This window comes from Parasteatoda tepidariorum, chromosome 1 (genome assembly GCF_043381705.1).
Source record: "Parasteatoda tepidariorum isolate YZ-2023 chromosome 1, CAS_Ptep_4.0, whole genome shotgun sequence".
Classification (NCBI taxonomy): domain Eukaryota; kingdom Metazoa; phylum Arthropoda; class Arachnida; order Araneae; family Theridiidae; genus Parasteatoda; species Parasteatoda tepidariorum.
Genome location: NC_092204.1, coordinates 12375390 through 12396532, shown reverse-complemented (window position 1 = coordinate 12396532; position 21143 = coordinate 12375390). Strand labels below are relative to the sequence as shown.

General features: G+C 31.9%; 1 protein-coding gene across 2 annotated transcripts in view; it reads right to left on the bottom strand.

Annotated features, from left to right (window-relative positions):
• Positions 1-6972: 6972 nt before the first annotated feature.
• The window catches only part of LOC107445444 (motor neuron and pancreas homeobox 1), a 69477-nt gene continuing 55306 nt past the window's right edge, over positions 6973-21143 (bottom strand). For both annotated transcript variants that reach the window (XM_016059834.3, XM_016059833.3), the window contains exons 2-3: positions 16632-16792; positions 6973-7822 (exon numbers count right to left, since the gene is read on the bottom strand). In XM_016059834.3, coding sequence (XP_015915320.2) covers positions 7472-7822; positions 16632-16792 — 512 coding nt within the window. In that variant the 3' untranslated portion in view covers positions 6973-7471. The remainder of the gene's footprint in view (positions 7823-16631; positions 16793-21143) is intronic.

Below are 21143 nucleotides of genomic sequence, written 5' to 3'. Positions count from 1 at the left end.
GCTTTGCTAAGTTGCAATGCGCTGCTCAGAGCCTGCGAACTCTATTGCTGGTGTCTTGTGTTTTTATTTTCCATCATTTCAAACTTCTCTAGGATTTAACTTGTATTGTTTTTATCAATTTTTAACCGATTGTTTTGATTGTTAACTTTTTCTGCTTTTTAACTTTTATACCGGATTTTAACTTCGAATATTTTATTACTGTTTTACATGCTTCTGGAAGGTTTTAAAATTCATTGGTTTTTGGGTGGTTTTGTTTTTTTAACCCTTTTACTTCTTTACTATTTTAATTGGTTTACAATTGTTTAATAGAATTGTATCGATCATTATTTTAGATATTCTGATTTTTATACTCGTTGTTGATGTAACTTTTAGAGTTTTACGTATTTATAATGTATATTTTATGTATGTATCTACTCTCGTATGCCCTTAAAGATAGAGATACAAATAAACTCAATTCCTTACATTGGTATTTTTTAAGGTTAAGTGCCATTACCTGTATTTCCTAAAAAGATGTTTTAGTTAATTTTCCATAATTGGGTAATATTAATCATCGATAATTAATGATAACCAAATTATCCCATCAAAGCGAAATTCGTGTCTCTCAAAAAGGGAAAAAAAACTTATTTGCTGAATAAGGAAAATAATATTTTTTCTCTAATCGTCAACTTTGTAGCATTTTTTTAAAAGAAAGAAAGCTCTGTTAAAAGGCAGTTAGGATTATTTATAGGCTCACTTTCTAAAACGGAGCCAAATAAACAATCCTTTTCACCAATTACCACATCAAATGAGAACGCCTCAAACGATATTGAGAAACCAAATAAATAAAATAGAACAGCAATATATAAAAAACACAAAAAAGTAGTGTTTTTTTAAAAAAAAATTTCGACATTCGAATTCTTTATAGTAATTTGTGGATAGAAAGAAAAAATGTAACCTGTTATCATTACTCTTAATTCATAATATTTCATCCGAAATTGCGATAATGTCCACACACTGCGAGACTCTAGCACATGATCCGTCTACCACTGAGGATATTTCATGTCAGCACTGTGGTCGGTGTAAATCAAATGCGGCTTCGTATTGACCAGCCATCGGTGGGATTCGAACCTGGTTCACCTCAAGGGAAGGCGAATGCTCTATCCCCTGAGCCATCGCAAGTCTAAAAACAAATATCGTTATTACCAATTATCCTGATAGTTTTCTTGTTCGCATTAAATCATAGTTTTGTCTAAATTAGTCTGGCATTATTTTTTTTTTATCGCCTAAAGAAGTCGGAGATGGTCACCTGGCTCTCCTGGTCCGTTTGTATTTCTAGGCTTGGCAACTTTCCACGTTTTGTGGAAAAAAGATTTTCTAGCTTTCGTAAACTTTATGTATTAATGTTGGATTTTTTCTTTAACTTTTCTTACAGCATTATATGGAAATGAGTCAAAAGTTAATATAAAAAGCCATTTTGTATCAGTTCTTTCGTGGAAAACTTTTAATAACTTGTCTAAATGAACCAAAGTTTGGAAAACTTTAGTTTTTGATTGTTTACCACTCTATAAAATATTTTGCAAACCGCGTAGTTGTTGGCAGCTCTGTACTCCCCATATCCAAAACCAGAATTATAACAAGGTCTGAGAGGCCTAGGGTTCCTACATGTCTGTAGGCCCCCTAAATGTTACAAAAAAAATTTTGTGCATTTTTCCTTAAGAATTGTCTATTGAAATTATAAGTTAATGAAAATTGAAATAAATATAAACGCGAAATTGCAAACATATTATAATTTACTTATGTTATAAAAAGTTTAAAATCATTTTATAAATAAACAGCATACAAATTTGAGGAACTATGGGGCCCCAAACATTTTTGCAACTGCGGTCCCCTGAATTATAAATGAAGCTTTGCCAGTATCTCTTCAATCGTTGAGAAGCTTCAAAACCTGCAGTCGGTCATGGTTTGGGGCTGGATTTGTGCCAATGGCAAGACACTTCACATTTGCGTAGATCAATAGTATTAAATCAACCAAGAATTGCACTGACGGGAAATCCTTGAGTCCATAGTACTTCTGCGAGCAGCTTTTCGCAATATAGGTTGGCTACTTCAGCAAGACAGCGCTCCGGCTCACAAAAATGACTCGGAATAGGTACGAAGACCATTTTTTTTAAAAATTACATCGCATCCACGTAATCCACCAGATCTTAAGTCAATGAACTTGTAGTGTATCTACCACTACAAAAATACAATTCCAATTCCCTAGTATATAAGACATGTTAACTAAATTCTATGTTGGGATACCTTTTCATAGATGAAGATTGACATTATCGATAACAACACTTCCCCCATTGGTGACCCGGACGTAATGTGAACATGCCTACCTTGACAGAAACTCCCACTTCGAAATGAACACGCCAACTTCGATGGATGGTCCACATTGAACGGTTGACTTGCTACGCGTGACTGCGACATTGTCCTCCTCTCGCTGTTGCTTCTCAGTCTCGATCACGTCCAAGGTACAGCGCATGCACTCGACAGCTAAATGCAACACAGGAGTGACCACGACCGTGAAGTAAATAGAGCTCTCACGTTCAGCACTCAAAAAGTACGGTGATCTTAATGCAGCTCTCCCGGCTTCTCACAAAACAGCAATGAATCAACTAGTGGTACCCCATTCATCGAATTCTATCACAGATAAAATTCTGGTGGGGGAGTACTGTAATATATCTACCACTACAAAAATACAATTCCAATTACTTAGTATATAAGTCATGCTAACTTGATTCAATTTAGGGGTACCTTTCACTAGATGATTGAACACTTAATACAGACTTTATTTATGGAAGACATGATTGTAGTAGTGGTGATGCCTAGTGCATTTCGTTTATAGTGAAAGAAGGATTACTGCTGAGATACTACAAATAATTTGAGAATTTTTGCAACAATTGACGATCAGATTGAGCTGCAATCAAGCATCAGCCCAGTCTAACCACCAAGAAGTTTTAAATTACCAGTGAATAGTTACTAATGGACACTTAACAGGAGGAGAGATTCAAAGTTGGCAAGTTATCGATAGATAATATAGTCAAAATACAAAGCTAACCCCGCGTTATTAATATTACATTTTAAATAATCTGGCTACAACTTAATCACCAAAAGATCGTGAGAATTTAATGTAACCCTATAACCGAAACACTTGTTAAGAAAATTATTTATATTCGCTTTTTATAAATTATGGTAAAAATTAAATGATTTATTTAATTATAATAAAATTAAGAATGATTTTTTAGAAATTAAAGAAATTTTGAAAATTAAGAAATATGTAATGCCTATATGCAATATGTATGCATCACAATAACGAACATGTGGTCCTTCCTGGGAACCAGAGTGTGTCTCCACAAAAGTTTAGAGTCACTCAAGCAATTCCTGCACGAAAGTCGGGCTGACTGTGGCCGGACAATATGCGTCCCGCTAAGGAAATATCTAGATACGCTTGCCCTCTCTCTACCACAGTCAAGTTATGCAACTCCATAACCTCTTGAATGTGTTTTCTGCTATGGCCCAAATTTCTCTAAATTAAGAAAAATAAATTTGAAAATGTCTTACCCCGTTATTTGTTGCCACCATGTATAAATTCACAATTCAATATTATATTATATTTCACAATTCAATATCATATAAATTCACAATGCAATTTATATAAATTCACAATTTATTATTATGTAAAATAGAAGCTTTTTATTTAAGTTATTTAAATTTGTTTTACGTATGATTTTTTTTTTTTTTTAGTGTTCAGTCATTCGAAATTTTTATGGCATTTTGTTGTTGTTGTAGATCATTTATGTCGCACTAGAGCTGCACAATGGGCTGTTGGTGACGGTATGGTAAACATCCCTGAGGATCATCCGAAGACACGCCATCGTAATTCAGATCCTCTGCAGAGGGGATGGCACCCCCGCTTCGGTAGCCCGATTACCTGCACGCAAAGTAGAGCACTTTACAGTAGAACAGTTTAAAAAGAACCAATACAGCGCACCCTCGGTCCCTACACAGACAGATCCAAGTGGTCACCCACCCGCACACTGACCGCAAGTGGTCATGCTTGAATTCGGGGATCTGCTGGGAACCGCGTCTTAACGATCAGTCCACTGCGGGGCTTTATGGCATTTTGAAGTCAGAGAAAAATTTAGCCTGTTACCACTATCACTATTTTAATTTCGTAAAATTTTTATCTAAAATTATAATAATGGACCACTCACGGTGACTATGTCCACTGTAAAATTTGTGCATAAAATGTCAATTAAATTTAAGTCATTAAAAAAAATTATTCATAATTCCATGTTACCTGCCACACCATAAAAAAGTAATAACAACGAAAGAATGACAACACGAAAGATTTTCAGTATTTTGTATTTAATCTTCTCACATAGTTTATTACAATATATACAGCCATCATCAAAATATGAAATCACACACATTTATGTAAAATTACATTTTGTTTTTTTCAACTTCATGTTGTTCTGATGATGAAAATGAAACGCATGCGCAGCGCATTATTTACATTCAATCATTCTACAGACAAGGAAATCCTTTTTTGAGTATGTAAAATAAAATGTTTTAAAAGCAACTAAATATATTGAACATCAAATTATAAAACGATGATTAAAAGAGAAACTGACATCTTATCTTAAAATGTAAGAATACTTAATTATTTTATGTAATATTTTCAAAACATAATCGAAATTTAGATTTCGGAGTATATAATAAATTGTTACTGCATTGGTCTAAAGGTATTTTTTATTAATAAATAGAGTTAATTGCATCATTATTCTAAAAAATAATACTAAATAATAATAAATAAATAAAATAACTACGAGAAAAAAGTTTCTTGGAATTGATTAACTAGCTATTCTGACAACAACACCTTATTGATAATAACAAACACAAGAACGAAAATTAGTACACACATAATTGTTTTAATTCAACACTGACATGGTGGTTTGTTTGCTTTCCCAAGAAAAATGCAATATATAACTATCTTAAAAAATCTTAAGAGCAATCTTAATATTTTATAATTGTGATAAACTATAACAATTAAAATTATAAAAAAAATATTTCTGCAAGTTTTACTCAGAAGTTAACTTTTGATTGACAATATTCATTATTTTGAATAAAACTGTCGAATAAAAAAACAATTAAAACATTCTCGCTGACTTTTTCATTGTGAAGCATAAATAAGTTATTTACCCTTTGACGCAGAATTTTTATTTCACATATTTTTCATACTTTTTTACATTATTTTCCATTGATTTAGGACATTATTATTTTACATTATTTTACTTTGTTTTGCATTATTTTACGTTAATTTATATTACATTGCATAAATTTTATATTTACGCCGTTGCGCTTTTGTTTTCATATTTTATAATCTGGCAATCTTGTTGAAAATATTTTTAAATCATTCTTGAAATATTTCCCGTTCATGTAAGTACATCTGATTTCGTTATTAGAGATTTTGTTTTATACTGTTTTTTCTTTTAATTTTATTTTATTTTCTGTTTTTACGCGTTATTTTTACTTATTGTGTTATATTTTATTTGTTGTAATTTTTGTGAAAAAAAAATTTGAGTGCACCTCACACTATTGTATTAATATATTTTGCTTTGGCTATATTGATACAATATCAGAAAGCACTCTTTTTTGCGGATATAATCGTGTGGGCTGATGAAAAGATTATATCTTTTATTTTCCAGTTTTAAAAAAATTTCATCCCTTTTTTTAAATTTTTTTTTAAATCAGTTGTTTGTTATTTTTTTCATTAATTATTATTTCCCTCCCCCTTTACATTTGTCTATAATTTTCCTTTGTTTTATCCTCTTTTTGAACTTATCTAATGAGTTCTGTTTACTTGCAGCTTATGCGCAATAAATGAAACTTATTGTTTTTCTTAACTTTCTTCGTGTTTTCTTGTATTTATTTATTTTGTTGTATGTATATATATATATATATATGTTCAAAATGAAGAATAAAACAAAGAAAAATAATACACAAATGAAAAAAAAAGGGGGGGGGATAATAAGTAAAAAAATAACAAACAGCAGTTTAAAAAAAAAAAAAANTATATATATATAAAGGAATACCGGTGTGCCATCGTAATCAAAGGGTTATATTTTTCTCTTGAATATTCTTTGGATACTAAATTTCATTCTTGTTTTTATTACAAGGAAAATATTGTAATTACTTAAAACTTCAATATCGTTACTCATTCATGTATTTATTTTTTTCAGGAGACTCATAAAATATAAAAATCCATAAAATTAAATTACAAAAAGCTAATAACATGAAATGGTACTCTTTCATTCATACAAAAAATTTGAATTTTCATAACTCTGCAACATTAACATTTTCTTAATTAATATATTTCCCTTTAAGCTACCGTGGATAATATTTCAACCAATTATTGAATTAACCTCTTTTCCTCCGATATAGTGCAAACACAACACTATGTAATGATGGAAAATGCAACATCAACAGATTGCATGTGGGTAGCTTTTATATTAATAGCGATGCCAACTTGCTCTGCTTCGTTAGAAAAAATGTTTTAGTTGTGGCAAAATTGCTATCATTTTATTCTGTTCCTCCCCATTTGTTTGCAATATTTTATTGTTTTATTGTTGGTTCAGTAAATTTCTTCTAGAATTATTTTTCCCACCGCTACACATAAATAATTTAAAAAGTTTAAATAAATTACAATTTACGAAGTTTATATCTAGGGGTCTCCTTGAACGAGCGGTATCACCCGCCAACGTCTTTGTTAAACGTGGGGGTGGCATGTACGAATCTCGTCGTCAGGTTGCTAAAACCAAAGGCGAATGGAATAAACATCAAAACAGAATAAATTGTAAGTTAAAACAAGGAAGTGTTTCTAGTAATCGCTTTTCAACTCCTCTCTGTGACTATTTCCTCCCAAAATCAAATCTATCTTGCAGTTTATGACGTTCCCCTTCCTATACTGTGATTTGTCAGATTTTATTTGGTTTTTTTTTCTTTTTTTTTTTTTTTCTTTTTTGTAATCAAATATTAGTTTGCGAACACTAACTCGCTTACTTTTTTGTTAACCTCTTTGAAAAGGATTCTAAAAATCTATATAAAAAGCAGTCTTTACGGAACACCTTGCATATGTTAGCCAGTATCTTTTTATTGGATATTTTTTATTAGTTTTCATCGGAATGCAGAAGTACCAGACATTTTAAACGAAATAAAATTTACTTTCCTGTTTTACCTCTGAAAAAAAAATCTCCATTATAGTTCGTTACATAGCTTTTAATTTAAATAAAATAAAATTATCCTAGTCAGGAACAATCAGCTTCTGTTTATAAATAAGCCAATCCAACTTCTAAACGTTTTCGCTCGGCGTTAAATATATACAACTGTCCAATATATTGCTCATCATTGCACTACGTTGATGATTTATTTCACATAACAAAGCGTGCTAAACAATGTAGGGTCTATATATCGTGTCTTTAGGCGAAGGGCATGGCCCGTGTGAACTGTTGTCGCTGCAGTCCCCATTAATGTCCAGCTGGGCGTGACACATGCCAACGGGTAAGTGTTCAGAGTTCAAAATTCGATCAGAAGAATCGCAGTAGGGCGAAGAAGGGATGTCGTGCTCTTCCTCTTCGTCTGACGTGGTCCTTTTTCCGTGTTCCATCACCACGACGCCGTCTGACGCTCGATTCGAACTCTTGTTCGTCGAGTCTGAATCAGTCCTTGATTTAGATTCTTGTTGGGCTTTTTTACTTCTTTTCCACTTCATTCGCCTATTTTGAAACCAGATTTTCACCTGAAAAGAATCAAATTTATTTTTAGGATGCACTGAAATATATTAATACTCAAATATCACGAAACTTTTTTTTTTGCTTTTGATGAATTTCGCTTCCTGATGTATGCGTCACGCAAAAATTTCGTCAAAGTGACGAAATAACTATCATCACTTCTTCAAGGAAACGAATTTCGTCAAAATTTAAAAAATATTTCGTCATTTTTTCTTTTCGAAAAAGAGAAAGCTCTTAGCGTTTTAAGTACTAAGTTTTCTAATAATAACTTTATCTAGGGCACCATATACCTAGATCAATGTCACTCCAACAACACAAGAAATTCAAATAAGACAGATAGTCAAATTACACCCATGCCCGAAGCAGGATACGAACCAGGGATTACCTTGGTATGAGGTGATCCCTTGAGAGGTATCGGGCTGTATAGTATTCGTGACCACTATAGAACCAGATCGGTATGTTTTCTCACTTTATTTTCAATCGGGTAATCTTCATCCCAGTTTTGTCTTTTTAGTTAACAATCTCCACACTACCTTGAGGTTTCGAGTTGAGGTCACATTTGCGTGGCTAGTGACGAAATAACTATCATCACTTCTTCAAGGAAACGAATTTCGTCAAAGTTTAAAAAATATTTCGTCATTTTATTATTATTTTTTTCGAAAAAGAGAACGCTCTTAGCGCTTTAAGTACTAAGTTTTCTAATAATCACTTTATTTAGGGCACCATATACCTAGATCAATGTCACACCAACAACACAAGAGATTCAGATAAAACAGATAGTCAAATTACACCCATGCCCGAAGCAGGATACGAACCAGGGATTACCTTGGTATGAGGTGATCCCTTGTGAGATATCGGGCTGTATAGTATCCTTGATCACTATACAGCCCGATCGGTATGCTTTCTCACTTTATTTTCGATCGGGTAATCTTCATCTTAGTTTTGTCTTTTTAGTTAACTATCTCCACACTGCCTTGAGGTTTCGAGTTGAGGTCACATTTGCATGGCTGCCAACTTATACGGCCATTGAAAAATATTTTTCTTAGTGGTAGCAACATTAGCGTTTTGGTAAATTGAATCTTGAAGTTCAAAGTTTGAAAACATTTTTTTAACTACCACGGTGAATCAATAGCTTAAAAAAATATGTAGATAAGATCTATTTGTTGGCTAATTATGCTCATAGGTGTCTTTATGGTTTTGTTTTTTGAAAATTCTTCCAATCTAAATTTTTGTTTTAGTATCACTTTGTGAACTCTTTTTCAACGACCATACAAGTTGGCTGGTAAGCATTTTCGCTATACATTTGAGAGTTTGAGTTTCATCATTGATCACGTGATTTTGTGACGAAATGATTCTCAAAATAAACGAAATACAGCTCAAGGATTGCTAAATCCTCAAAAGAGTTTTATTTCTGAGTGGGCGGGGAACACATAATATCAAAAACAAAGCAAACTTAGATATTATATGAAATAAAAAGAAAATTCCACCTACTCCATGCATTAAATCGCTTTATATTCTAGAGGCTTTTATGTGTTTTAAAACTAATTTTCTAAGGATTACAAGAGTGCCACTTATCTTCCTCCATCAAAGTTTTCCATTGTTTCAAATACAATGAAATGATTTTTATAATGAATACCTACGACATGCAAGATGAAATAAAGGTGAGAAAGTGTGGATGTAGCTTTAGTTGGCTATGAGGAGAAATTCGAAAACATTTGTTCGATGAAAAAATTTTAGCTTCCCAGAAACTCCTTGCATGTTATGAAAAATCAGTTTTTATATTTACGTACACAATGGTGGATGACCTTCTTGAAATTTTCAATAACTATTTAATGCCTTGTTCATAGTAAACGAATGACGGCGACATTGTAAACGAATGACGACGACATTGTAAACGAATGACGACGACATTGTAAACGAATAACGTTTAACAACCACTACTTTTAATAAGCAGACTCAAAAGTTTTCTCAAATTCAAATAAGCTTTTAGGAGTTGATCAAAATAATGGAAACTCTTCTGTACTAACTCTGTGTAAGCAATTTTTCTTTTACAGCTACAAATGTTTCATGTATGAAATGGTACCTCAAGACTTAATCAAAATAACGAGACTCGATAATAACGATATTAGTGAATTGGTATTAAATATTTTTACGTTGACGTGTATTATATACTAGTGAATTAGTATTTAATATTTATAGTGGTAGTTACACCACCCTCTTTTTTCATTTCATCATAAAATTTTGTATTGACCAAAATTTTCATAGAAAGTAAAAAGCTGATTTCTTTTACAATACCGCAGTAATTAAAAAGCATTCGCATATAAAAGACGCAGTCCTATATAATAATTTCATATTTTCAGTACAACTAGAAAGAAGTTATTAACTTTCACCCACATTTAGGTAGATCCGAACTTTAACTGGGGAAAAAAGACATAATTTCTTAAAGCTTCAAGCATGATCTTTCAAATTGTTTCCACAGTTAAACCATATAAACTCTTCCAAAACATTTGTAGCTAAAGGAAAATTTGTTTACATAGAGTTAGTACAGAAGCATTTCCATTATTTTGATCAACCCCTGTATATTTAAGCCTCCTAAACTGAGAAAACGATATCTTGAAGATGGTCCCTTATCCTTGCTTCAAAGATGGCGTCAATTGAAAAGAAAGAAGAGAAAGGGTAAGGAAGGAGTAAGGAAGAATGGCGTATAATTAAATGAAGCGGCGCCGTTGCTTCGCTAATTATCATTGCCGAAGCCTTTGTCTGCAAAGGAAGAGAACCCTGAAGACCCTACCAACAATTCATCTCCCTAATTTACTTGTAGTTAGGCTAATCAGGAATCAGGAGGAGTAAAAGTGGGGAGAACAGGGGCGCCCCAACTTTTATTCACCCCAAAATGTCCAATTTATTACGATTCTTCTCGTCAGAGAGTTGTTATTGCTGCGCCCCGGCTTAGAGATGATTGCCAAAGATCTTCTGACTTACGCTCTTTTCTATCTTCTTTTCTTCTTGGGGGTGTGGGCAGAGAGCAGATTCTTCATCCTCTCCCCCCTGCCCCGTCTTACAGGGGCGCTTCCACCGATTGGAATCGTTTTTGGAGACATTGAGGCGGTCAGCATCGAAAATAGAGAGAAAAGGAGTTTTTTGGCCTTTAATGTTGCCAACCCATCTCTTATTTTTTTTTTTTTTTTTTTTTTTTTTTTTTTTTTTTTTTTTTTTTNTTGTTTTTTTTTTTTTTTTTTTTTTATTCCTCATCCCTTATGGTATCGTTACAAAAAAATAAAGGAAGAAAAGAAAGTTTCTTTTTTATCGCCCCCTCCTCTTTCTTAAGTTTTTTTTTTTTTTTCGTTTCAATTTCAGTCAGGGTAAAATGGGAGAAGGGTATAGTGGAAATTGACGGGCGATTTCTCGGGAGCATGGAGAAAATAAATGTGAGATTTTTTATCATTATACGTCGACTTTTTTGCACTCCACCCCCTCCCACTTCCTGTACAGTCGACATTTTGCCCGTTTCGCTTTTCGGTGATTTTCTGGCTTTCAAAAATAAAATATTCTTGGATTGAATTTATTTATTTATTTTTTTCTCTGTCGTTTCTATAGTGAATATGGCTTTTAGCTCACGTCGGAAGACGCAGAAAGAGTTACGGTTAAAGTTTATAATTTTTCTTTACCGCTTGGAATGTCCTTGTGGCACGAAATAGATTGTCACAATCGTTTGAATTGCTTTTAAAGCGCAAAGAAATAAACATTAAAATAGAATTACATTCAAATACCTTTTAACATTGGAATTATATTATTGAAATTGTTTTTAAATCCAACTTTTTATTAAATGTCTAAGCTTATCGTTTAATAACCAAGTATTTAAAATATTTATATCGAAAATTAAACATAGAATTTTGATTTGAGTAAGAGTTACCCTAAGCTTAAGAGCATGCACCTACATACAAAAGACAAATGCAAAGGTGGCTAAAATGGACAATTTTGATAAATTTGTCCAAAAAGCTTACTAATAATTAATTTTAATAAATCCATTCGCCAGGATAGCCTGGTTGGCAGGGAGTCGGACTCATGTTTATGGGAACGGGAGTTTGAATCCAGCCGGACGAAGACTCCCCGTGCAGTAAATGGTGATTGGTACATATTAAATCTGTCGGGTCACGAAATCCTCCATCTTCCGATACAAATAAATACCTCTGGGGGTACTGAATTGGAGATTAATCGTTCTCTGGTTCAGGTCAAAATTACGATCTGTGAATGAATGAATGGGTGTATAAATTATGAATGCGTCTGCCCTATAAACGGGTGTGACATTTAGGTGTATCAGAAGTCGAATTCATGGTCACAGATGGCTCCACTGGAAAACAAGAACAATTTCATCTCCTCAACTTTAATGGTCAACGGCAAAAATTATTTTGCCGTTGAAAAAATTTATTTTTAAAAAATTTATTGCTTATCAATTATTTTGCCACAGATCACGATACGGGAATCTCCTCTTTTCATTTCCCACTTTAACCAAAAGAAACGGTTATTACTAATTTTCGTCGGTTAGTATTAATAATAATCGGATTTATCACTTTAACCGTAACACATATACAAAGAGGCACACCCTTGTTTACCGTTTAATCACATTGATCAAATTTAATTGGTTACTATCAATAATAACAGGTTGAAGTAAATAATCTGCGATATTTCTGACCAAACGAAGTGGTTATTATTAATATTGACTGGTTAGCATTAATAATAGCCGGTTTTATTACTTTAACCGTAGCATGTACAATGGTTTTCGAGTGATTATAGTTCCTTATTGGGGTGCTTTCTTCTAGTCAACCCGTTTTAAAAATTAAGTAAAATCAAACTGGAACTATTTTTAATCTTAAAGTACTGAATTGATAAAACACCAAAAAATCTTATCCCAATCAAAAATCAATCTTAATCATTAAAAATCTTTTAATCAACTATAAAGGTTAATACACGATACTAATTTTACTCTATTTATCAGCGGATTTTTCTTAAGCATAAGAAATGGTAGAGAATATTATGTCTTAGCACTTTTTTTAATTTAATAAAATTGATTTTCAATGATTTAAGCAACAACTTATATTCAATTAAAAAAAATCAGAAGAAACTATATATTCAGGGAAGCAGCCGGTGACTGTGTAAAAAGTGGTGGAAACTCAATTCACTTTTGTTTATTAAGCATTATTTTATCATACTTTTATTTAAAAAACCAGAAGAAACTATATATTCAGGGAAGTAACCGGTGACTATGTAAAAAGTGGTGGAAACTCAATTCACTTTTATTTATTAAACATTATTTTATCATACTTTTATTATTTGAATAATCTTTAATTATTGAATCGAGTCGTAGAAATGAGAAAGTGGTAGTAAAATTAATATAAATTTTTTATATTATCATGTTTGTAGCTACCAGAATATTTTATTTTCTCTAAGTAAATAAATANCGGCACTTTTGTATGACGCCAAATTCTCAAAATGTGCCGCCAAATATTAGAAATGATGGAATAAAAATTATAATGCTTTTTTTTATTACGAGTAAAGTTTAAATTAAAGAAAAGTGTACATATATATACTTTTTATAATTTTTCCACGCTTTAATCGAGCAAACATCTTTGTCGGCAATTGTCTTGTCTCTGACAATCTTAAAATAACTTAAAATAAGAAGGAAGTGTTTAAATTGTCTTTGACACACAGTATAAATTGAATTGTCTTTGACGCACATTAAAGTAAGTAGGAAATTTAATGACTATTAAAATAATTAACAAAGGCTAAAACAAGCTAAATATTAACTTTCCAACGGAAATAAAAGCTAATCATTAAAGTTAGCTATGCAGTTATTAGTTATAAAAGCAAATTAACGAAGGATAACTAACAAAAAAAAATAAGCTAACAATTAATAATTAGCAAAAAAACTAATTAACAAGAAATCACAAAAAAATAATAATTAATGTAAAAAAACGAACAGTTAATAACTATAGAAAACAAGCTAACAATTAATAACTAGCAAAAAAGATAAATAACTGTTACAAACTAATAAAAAATTAGTCGAAAGGAATAATTAATCCCTTAATAAACGTGCTTCATATTATTTTATTTCACATTCAAAATTATTATCACAGACTATTTAACACAGCATATTATTGGTAAGTAAACAACTTTTAAATTATTTTTTTTCACTGTGTGCCGTCAAATTTTGAAATCATTATAAGTGTGCCGCCAGAAAAAAAGGGTTGAGAATCACTAATATAGATAGATCCGAAAGTGATATGAAATTTTAATTCGATAGTAAAAGAGATAGCTCTGTATAACAAAAATGTTACCAGTTAATAATATTTTCTAGGTGTTTATAAATCATGCATTTATCATAACATTAGAATAGAAATTTTGTTTACATCTAGAAAAAAAAATTTTCCCGCAAGGCGGAGAAAGTTGGTATTTCTGGTTAAGAAACGTGGTGAAGATTTGAAGCATAAGCAACGTAGACAGGGTGGTCACAAATGGGGAAAAAATTTAAGAATTGGTAGAAAATATTGAAGAACCAAATTGTTTTCGACGTATTCCTATCAACCAAAATATATTTGTAAATCAAAAGGGAATATATTTGGATGTTAAAATTGATCAACTTGCTGTTGTTGTTGTTGGCGTAGACCATTACGACAAGGGGTGCGATTTTTCTTGTTTTCCAGTGGCCAAAAATTCGACTTCTGCTTCACCTATACCTCACACCCGTTTATAGGGCGGGCCCATTCATACATACATTCATTCATCCACAGATCGTAATTTTTTACCTGTTCCAGAGAACGATCAATCTCCAATCCAGTACCCTTTCCCCCCAAGAAGTATAATTTGTTATGGGAACACGGAGGAATTTTTGACCCGACAGATTTAACGAGCACCAGTGACACGGGGAGACGTCGGCCGGCTGGATTCGAACTCCCGTTTTCACGAACATGAGTCCAGCACCCTGCCAACCAGGCTATTCCGGCCATATAACTGACCAACTTAATTCCTAAAATTAAGTGATATTTTAATTTTAAAAATCGTTTAAAATTAAGCGTTTTATTAAGCGCTTGTCTCCACTTTTCAAAAATTTTCACGTTTGTAACTTTCTGGTTCAAAAAGCTTTGCTTACTTCAACTGTTAGTATATAATCACTTTTTATTTTATTTTATAACCGTCGTTGAACAGCCTACCCAATTTTGAGTTCGCAACTAATAATGTTCAACTCCGTAGCCTTAGGATTTTGAACCCAATTCAGAAGACTCTTGGATCAATTATTGGGAGAAATTTGCCTTCGTGGAGGACTTTGTGACATGGAGTAGAAAACCACGAAAACCTCCGATGGTTTTCGTCAGCACGGTGTATACAATAACTTTAAATATTACAAGAAATCTAATCAAATTTTTTGGTTTGTGAATAGTAATTTATATCAAACTAGCTGCCTGCGGTGATCACGTGCTTCGCCTATACAAACTCGCCGTTTTGTGGCTGTCCGCTTTCATTTTAAAATTGCCTCTTCAGCTTACCACCATGGAAAATTATTTCCCAATGACCTTAAATATCAGAGAGCATGCTGATGTAACATATTTAACAATTAAGCAAACACATAATTTTCGTAACTGAGCTGATAGAGCAAGTACTGCAAAATTTCGAAAAAGATGTGTAATTGGTAGTAAGAACATTTCATTTTTATCTTTTTCCTTTAAAAAAAAAAGAGCAAAATATTTGCTACTATTACAATTAAAAAATTTATTTCGGTCTGGACAGGTATGTATAAGTGGCATCTGAGGCCAAAATTGACCTTTTCCCCATTCATCCCGTGTTGATAAACATCTGTAAAAAACTGAGAGTTAAAGGAGAAAATGGCACTTAGCCATTGTAATTACTGAATTAATACATGAAAGTATGAATAGAATTACTTATAAGAGTAGATTTTGAGAACATTCACAAATATATATTCAATAAATGTTAATAGGTAGTGGTAATAGGTTAATAGGTGACGCGGAAAATTTACTTTTTATGAAGAAGAAAAAAAGCAGAAATAAAATCTTTTTGTTGGCAGTATTTTAATTTTTCTGAAAATTAACAACTCTGTCCAAGGGGTGGAAATGTTTATATTTTTCAGATAGGTAACTTCAACATTGTCAGAATTAACTTTAACATTGTTAGTTTAAAACTTCAGGGCTAAGAAAATTAATTATTTTTGTTCGCGAATGTACTTTTTTTCTCAGCAAATACATGGGGGAAAGACGTATAAAACGCGCTTGTGGGCATTCTCACTCTTTTTTTTGATGCTTATGATTTAATGTTTAAAAACGTGATACTATATTATTAATAGCTTCGTTTTTTTAAAACAAAAATTCACTGTTTGTCCTCCAACTGGGACTTTTTATAGCTGTAAATATGTAACAGTTATTCATTATAACTGTCAGGTTAGTTAAACATGGCACAATGTTTCAATAAGGAAAAGATTTTTTTAGTGATAAGCGTCTACGGTCATATGTTTTTATTTTTAATCTAAAGCGCTATATGACTGCAATGTTTATACTCTTAAAATTTCGCAAATATAGAGAATTTAAAAATAATTTTAATACATAATTTAATGTTATTTTTAAAGATGATAAAAATCTTGCCAGAAACAGAAATAAGATAATGTTTTTTTTTCCTTGAATGCTTGAACTCTCAGTTTTTACTTCTATTCAGTTTTTTTCAACAAAATAAATTCGATAATATAAAATTAAACTGTTAATTTAAGATTTTTTTATTTTATTTTTGTTGTAAAAGAGTTTAAAATATTCTTACCTGTGTCTCCGTAAGCATGAGGTTGGTGGCCACTTCGAACCTTTTTGGCCTGGAGAGGTATTTGTTCATTCGAAATTGGTTCTCTAATTCTAGAAGCTGTTGGCTTGTGAACGCCGTCCTGGGACGACGCGTCTTACCCAAGACGCTCGGTTGACCTTGACCTGTTAAAAAAATTTTTTTTAATATAAATTGAAGGTATCATAAAACCTAAATTTGAAGTGCAAACAATTTATTAAAAACAGTTCAACTATCTAATTTACAGAAGAAAGTAAATACCAACAAACAATACAAGGAATACCCCAATCACTGCCCTTAACATTTATTTTTGTAATTCTTGCCAAAAGTGAAGTAAAAAAAGAATGCACAATTTACATTTGAGCGAGACAAAAAAAGGCAGAAAGGTTATCGAAACCTAATAAATCAAAATACGGGACTGGAAACGATAAAATCTGTTTGATTGCTAGAGAGAGGAGTAAAAAGAAGAAAAACATTTAGGTATTTAAGGTGGTTTTGTTGTTTTTCCTTTCTCCTTTATAAATAGCTTTTTTTTTCCTTCCCCGCCTAAACAGTAGTGTTGCTGTTGTTTCCAATGCCACTTACCAATATCAGTAAGCCTGCATGGGGAAACCAAGCGAATTTAAGGTAGATGGTACGTTTCATGTTTTTCAGTGGAGCCACCTATCTCCAGGAACACGACTTAAACCACACACACGTCACAGCCCGTTTATAGGGTGGACCCATTCATACACCCGTTCATTCATCCACAGATCGTAATTTTGACCTGAACCAGGGAATTACCAATCTCCAATTCAGTACCCCTAGACGTATAATTTGCAATGGGAACATGCAGGACTTCATGATCAGACAGATTTAACGTCCACCAATCACCATTTACTACACAGTGAACCTTCGGCAGACGGGGATCGAACTCACAGCCTCTTGGACATGGGCCCAACGCCCAACCAACCAGGATATTCCGGGCTTTTAAAGAGTAGTTTGGATCTATAATAACTTTGTTTTTTTTTCCTTCTTTTCTGAAGAGAATTCTATAAATATGTATCAAGAGAGGTTGTCAGAGAATACCCTATGTAATAAAGCATCAATTATTTTCGTTAACACTGTATAATCCCTCTTAACAGATGAAAACAAAAGTTAATATTATCGGATAAAACTATTGAAAATATGCTATTAATAATTGAAAATATACCCTATATAATAAAACATCAATTTATTTTCAGTAGCACTGTATAATCCCTTTTAACAGATGAAACAAAAGTTAATATTATCAGATAAAACTATTTAAAATATACACGGGTTGGTTAAAAACTATCGAATCACTTTACTAAATTCTATGTAAACAACTTTTCTTTTAGCTGAAAATATTTTGGAAGATTTCACATGGCAAAACTATTGGCACAATTTGAATGATCATACTTGAAGCTTTTAAAAATGATGTCACTTTTACCCATGAAAAGTTCAGATCGACCAAAATGAGACGTTTAAAATTAGTAACTCCTTTCTAACTTTCTTTTCTAGTGTTTGTTAATTTACGTTAAAGCTAGCAGAAAATTCCTTATTTAAGATACCACTTTAGCGTTTAGAAATCTAGTAGGGCACAGTTCTCATGAATGTATGTTCTCTTTATAAAATAACATATAGGGATGGTTACAAATTTATTGAATGATCGAACATCGTATTTTTGTTGTTATAAAATTGTCTAAGAACCGTGTTAAATATTTCGCTAGGTGGAAATTGTAGATTCTGAGAAAATTTAAAATTCTAGTGTAATAACAGTTAAGGTTAGCAAAATTTCTTTAATTTGCGCATCGCATAAAAACTTCACCGCACTATTATCAGATCTTATGCAATTATTTCAATTGTTTATGTTCTCTTTCTAATAGTTCTCTCGACATTGAAAAATTGTAGAAATGTGGTGGCTCAGGAAATAAAGTTCGAATCCCACTGATTGCCGATCGATAAGAATTCCGCACCCAGCTTGCAACGACCACAGTGCTGACGTAAAATATCCTCAGAGGTAGAGTCCCCTTGAAATCAGGCTAACCGTTGGAGGTTCTCGTGGTCTTCCTCTCCATGTTACGCAAATGTGAGTTAGTTCCATCAAAAAGTCCTCCACGAAGGCAAATTTCCCCCCAATACTTGATCTACGAGTTCCTTTTTCTTCTGGATTGAATTCTAAATTACGAAGCTTTACAGGGATAATCGTAAACTCAGAATTGAGTCGGCTGTTCAACGACGGTTATAAGATATTAAAAAATTGAAAGGGCTGACGAAGCTGCTGTTTTGGGTGTTCACCTTAACGTTGTATTTTGTTTTACTGCACAAAAAGTATAAGAATTAAAAACTTCTAAGGTGTAGATATAAGCATATAAGAATTATGATGTAATAAGGAAATTAACATTCGATTATTAGTTCTAGAATTATTAGCTATTAAGTTTGTCGGAAAAAATACCATACGGACCGCTCTACAGGTAACTTACAGCGTTAAAATTTGGCGTGCTGAAAGGGCCGTATTGTTTATAAATTCAACACAAAGTTTATTTTTGCTTTAAGTTACTTTTTTTTTTTCGTTTCTTAAAATCTATAAGACTTAGAAACTCGAAATTACGAAGTTGAGTAGCAAAATGTATAAGGAGTTCGATGGAGTAAAAAAAAGAGTACTATTCGATTATCAGTTCGTTCGAGAATTTTTAACTGTTTAACTTGTAGGAAGAAGAAAAAATTAAAAATTTAAAGAAAGACATATTAGAGGATTTACTTTTCACTGAAATGTAACTATAAAGTTGAAATTGAAAAAGTGCACATAAGACTATTTTGAATGAAAAAAAAAAATTTTCTTCAAAATTCGAATTTGTTTGAAGGTTACTGCAATTTTAAGTTGTTCTTTTTTTTTCAAATTTTATTCTTTAAAAAATAATAATTTATCTAATGTTGTAGAAAAACTTTTCTCTCCCGCAATTTTTTTTTTATAAGCTTGTACTTGACTTGATGTCAATAATAACAAAAAAAATTAATAATTAAAAAATAGGAGGAAGTTTAGATGTTACCAGAGGAGTTAGATGTTAGAGTACGGATTAGTATACGCATAAATGTTTTTTCTTACAATGCTTCTTACGTCAAAACGAAATATTGCATTTTCGCAACCATAGTCTTAAATAGGTTAAAAAATGCGTGTTGTTTTCAAATAAAATGCGCAAACCATGCGTCAAATAATTTTAAAAAATGTGTTCTATTGCCTTAAATATTGTGAAAAACTAAACAGCACAATGAGCTCCAAGGACGGAACAACAATTACTCTTAACCTAGGGATGCCACAGGTTAATAATTATGTAAAAAATGGCAGAGATTTACTTTATTTATTGCCTCTTTAATTATTCAATTGTATCAACCACTATGACTAACAGCGGTCATGTACAAACATTTTTTTCATTCACTTTTAATAATAAACAAAAAAAAAAACTTGTTATAAAAAAATGCTAATTTGATAGTTTCTTTTAATAAATTTCGATCTATTCTATATGAAACTATCTTATAACTATAAAATAAATCCTAACAATAATAATTTTTCAATTACCAATTTTATTAATTTTTTTTTAAACATCTTTTATCTCGGATTCTTGACACAAAAAGGTTAATTCTATAGAGAATACCATTATTTAGCAACCCCAAAGGGATGGTGAGAAATCTAAATGAGTCTAATATTAAATCAAAATTATTGCTAAATACAGGTCATTAGGATAACCATTTATTAGAGGATGACAGTTGATTACATAGTTAGAACCGATGCAATGAATATGGAAAATACATTAACTAAATTATACTATAAATTAATTACTCTAGGCACCAATTTAAACAATACGCTTCCTACAACGCACATTCATGTTAATAATTATGTGTAATACTGCATTGGTATATTATAAAATATTAATTTAAACGCCAGACATGTATAAATCTACTTCATTCATTAGTTACCAGTGTCTGGCTGATACGCAACTATCAAGCTCGTGCACTACTTATTTTGCTCGTTTCTTCTGAAACAAAATCGTCTAAAAATCATTCAAAGCTCATAGCTTCAAATAATAGTAGCAAGTTTTATTTGTGAAAAATATATCAACAAAATTCTACAATTACCTACAGGGGTTGATTAACACATTGAAACGCTTCTATGCAGAGTTTATGTAAGCAATTTTTATTTCATAGCTGCAAATGTTTTGGGAGGTTTTGCATGGCAAAACCCTTGGCACAGTTTGAGAGATCATGAGTTTGAGATATCATACGCTCCTCCCTTTCCTTAAAAAAAATGTCACTTTATTTCGCCGTATGTCCTCACTTTTTTGATGTGTAGGGAGTGGTAGAAAGAAAGCGTTTATACATTTCAGTTTATCATGCGATACGTTAAGGTCATATACTGCTTTTGATTAAGTGTTATTTTCAAAGATATGAAATGTAAGTATAGCAAGTATAGCAATATATATAGGTATTCAAGGTGGTTTT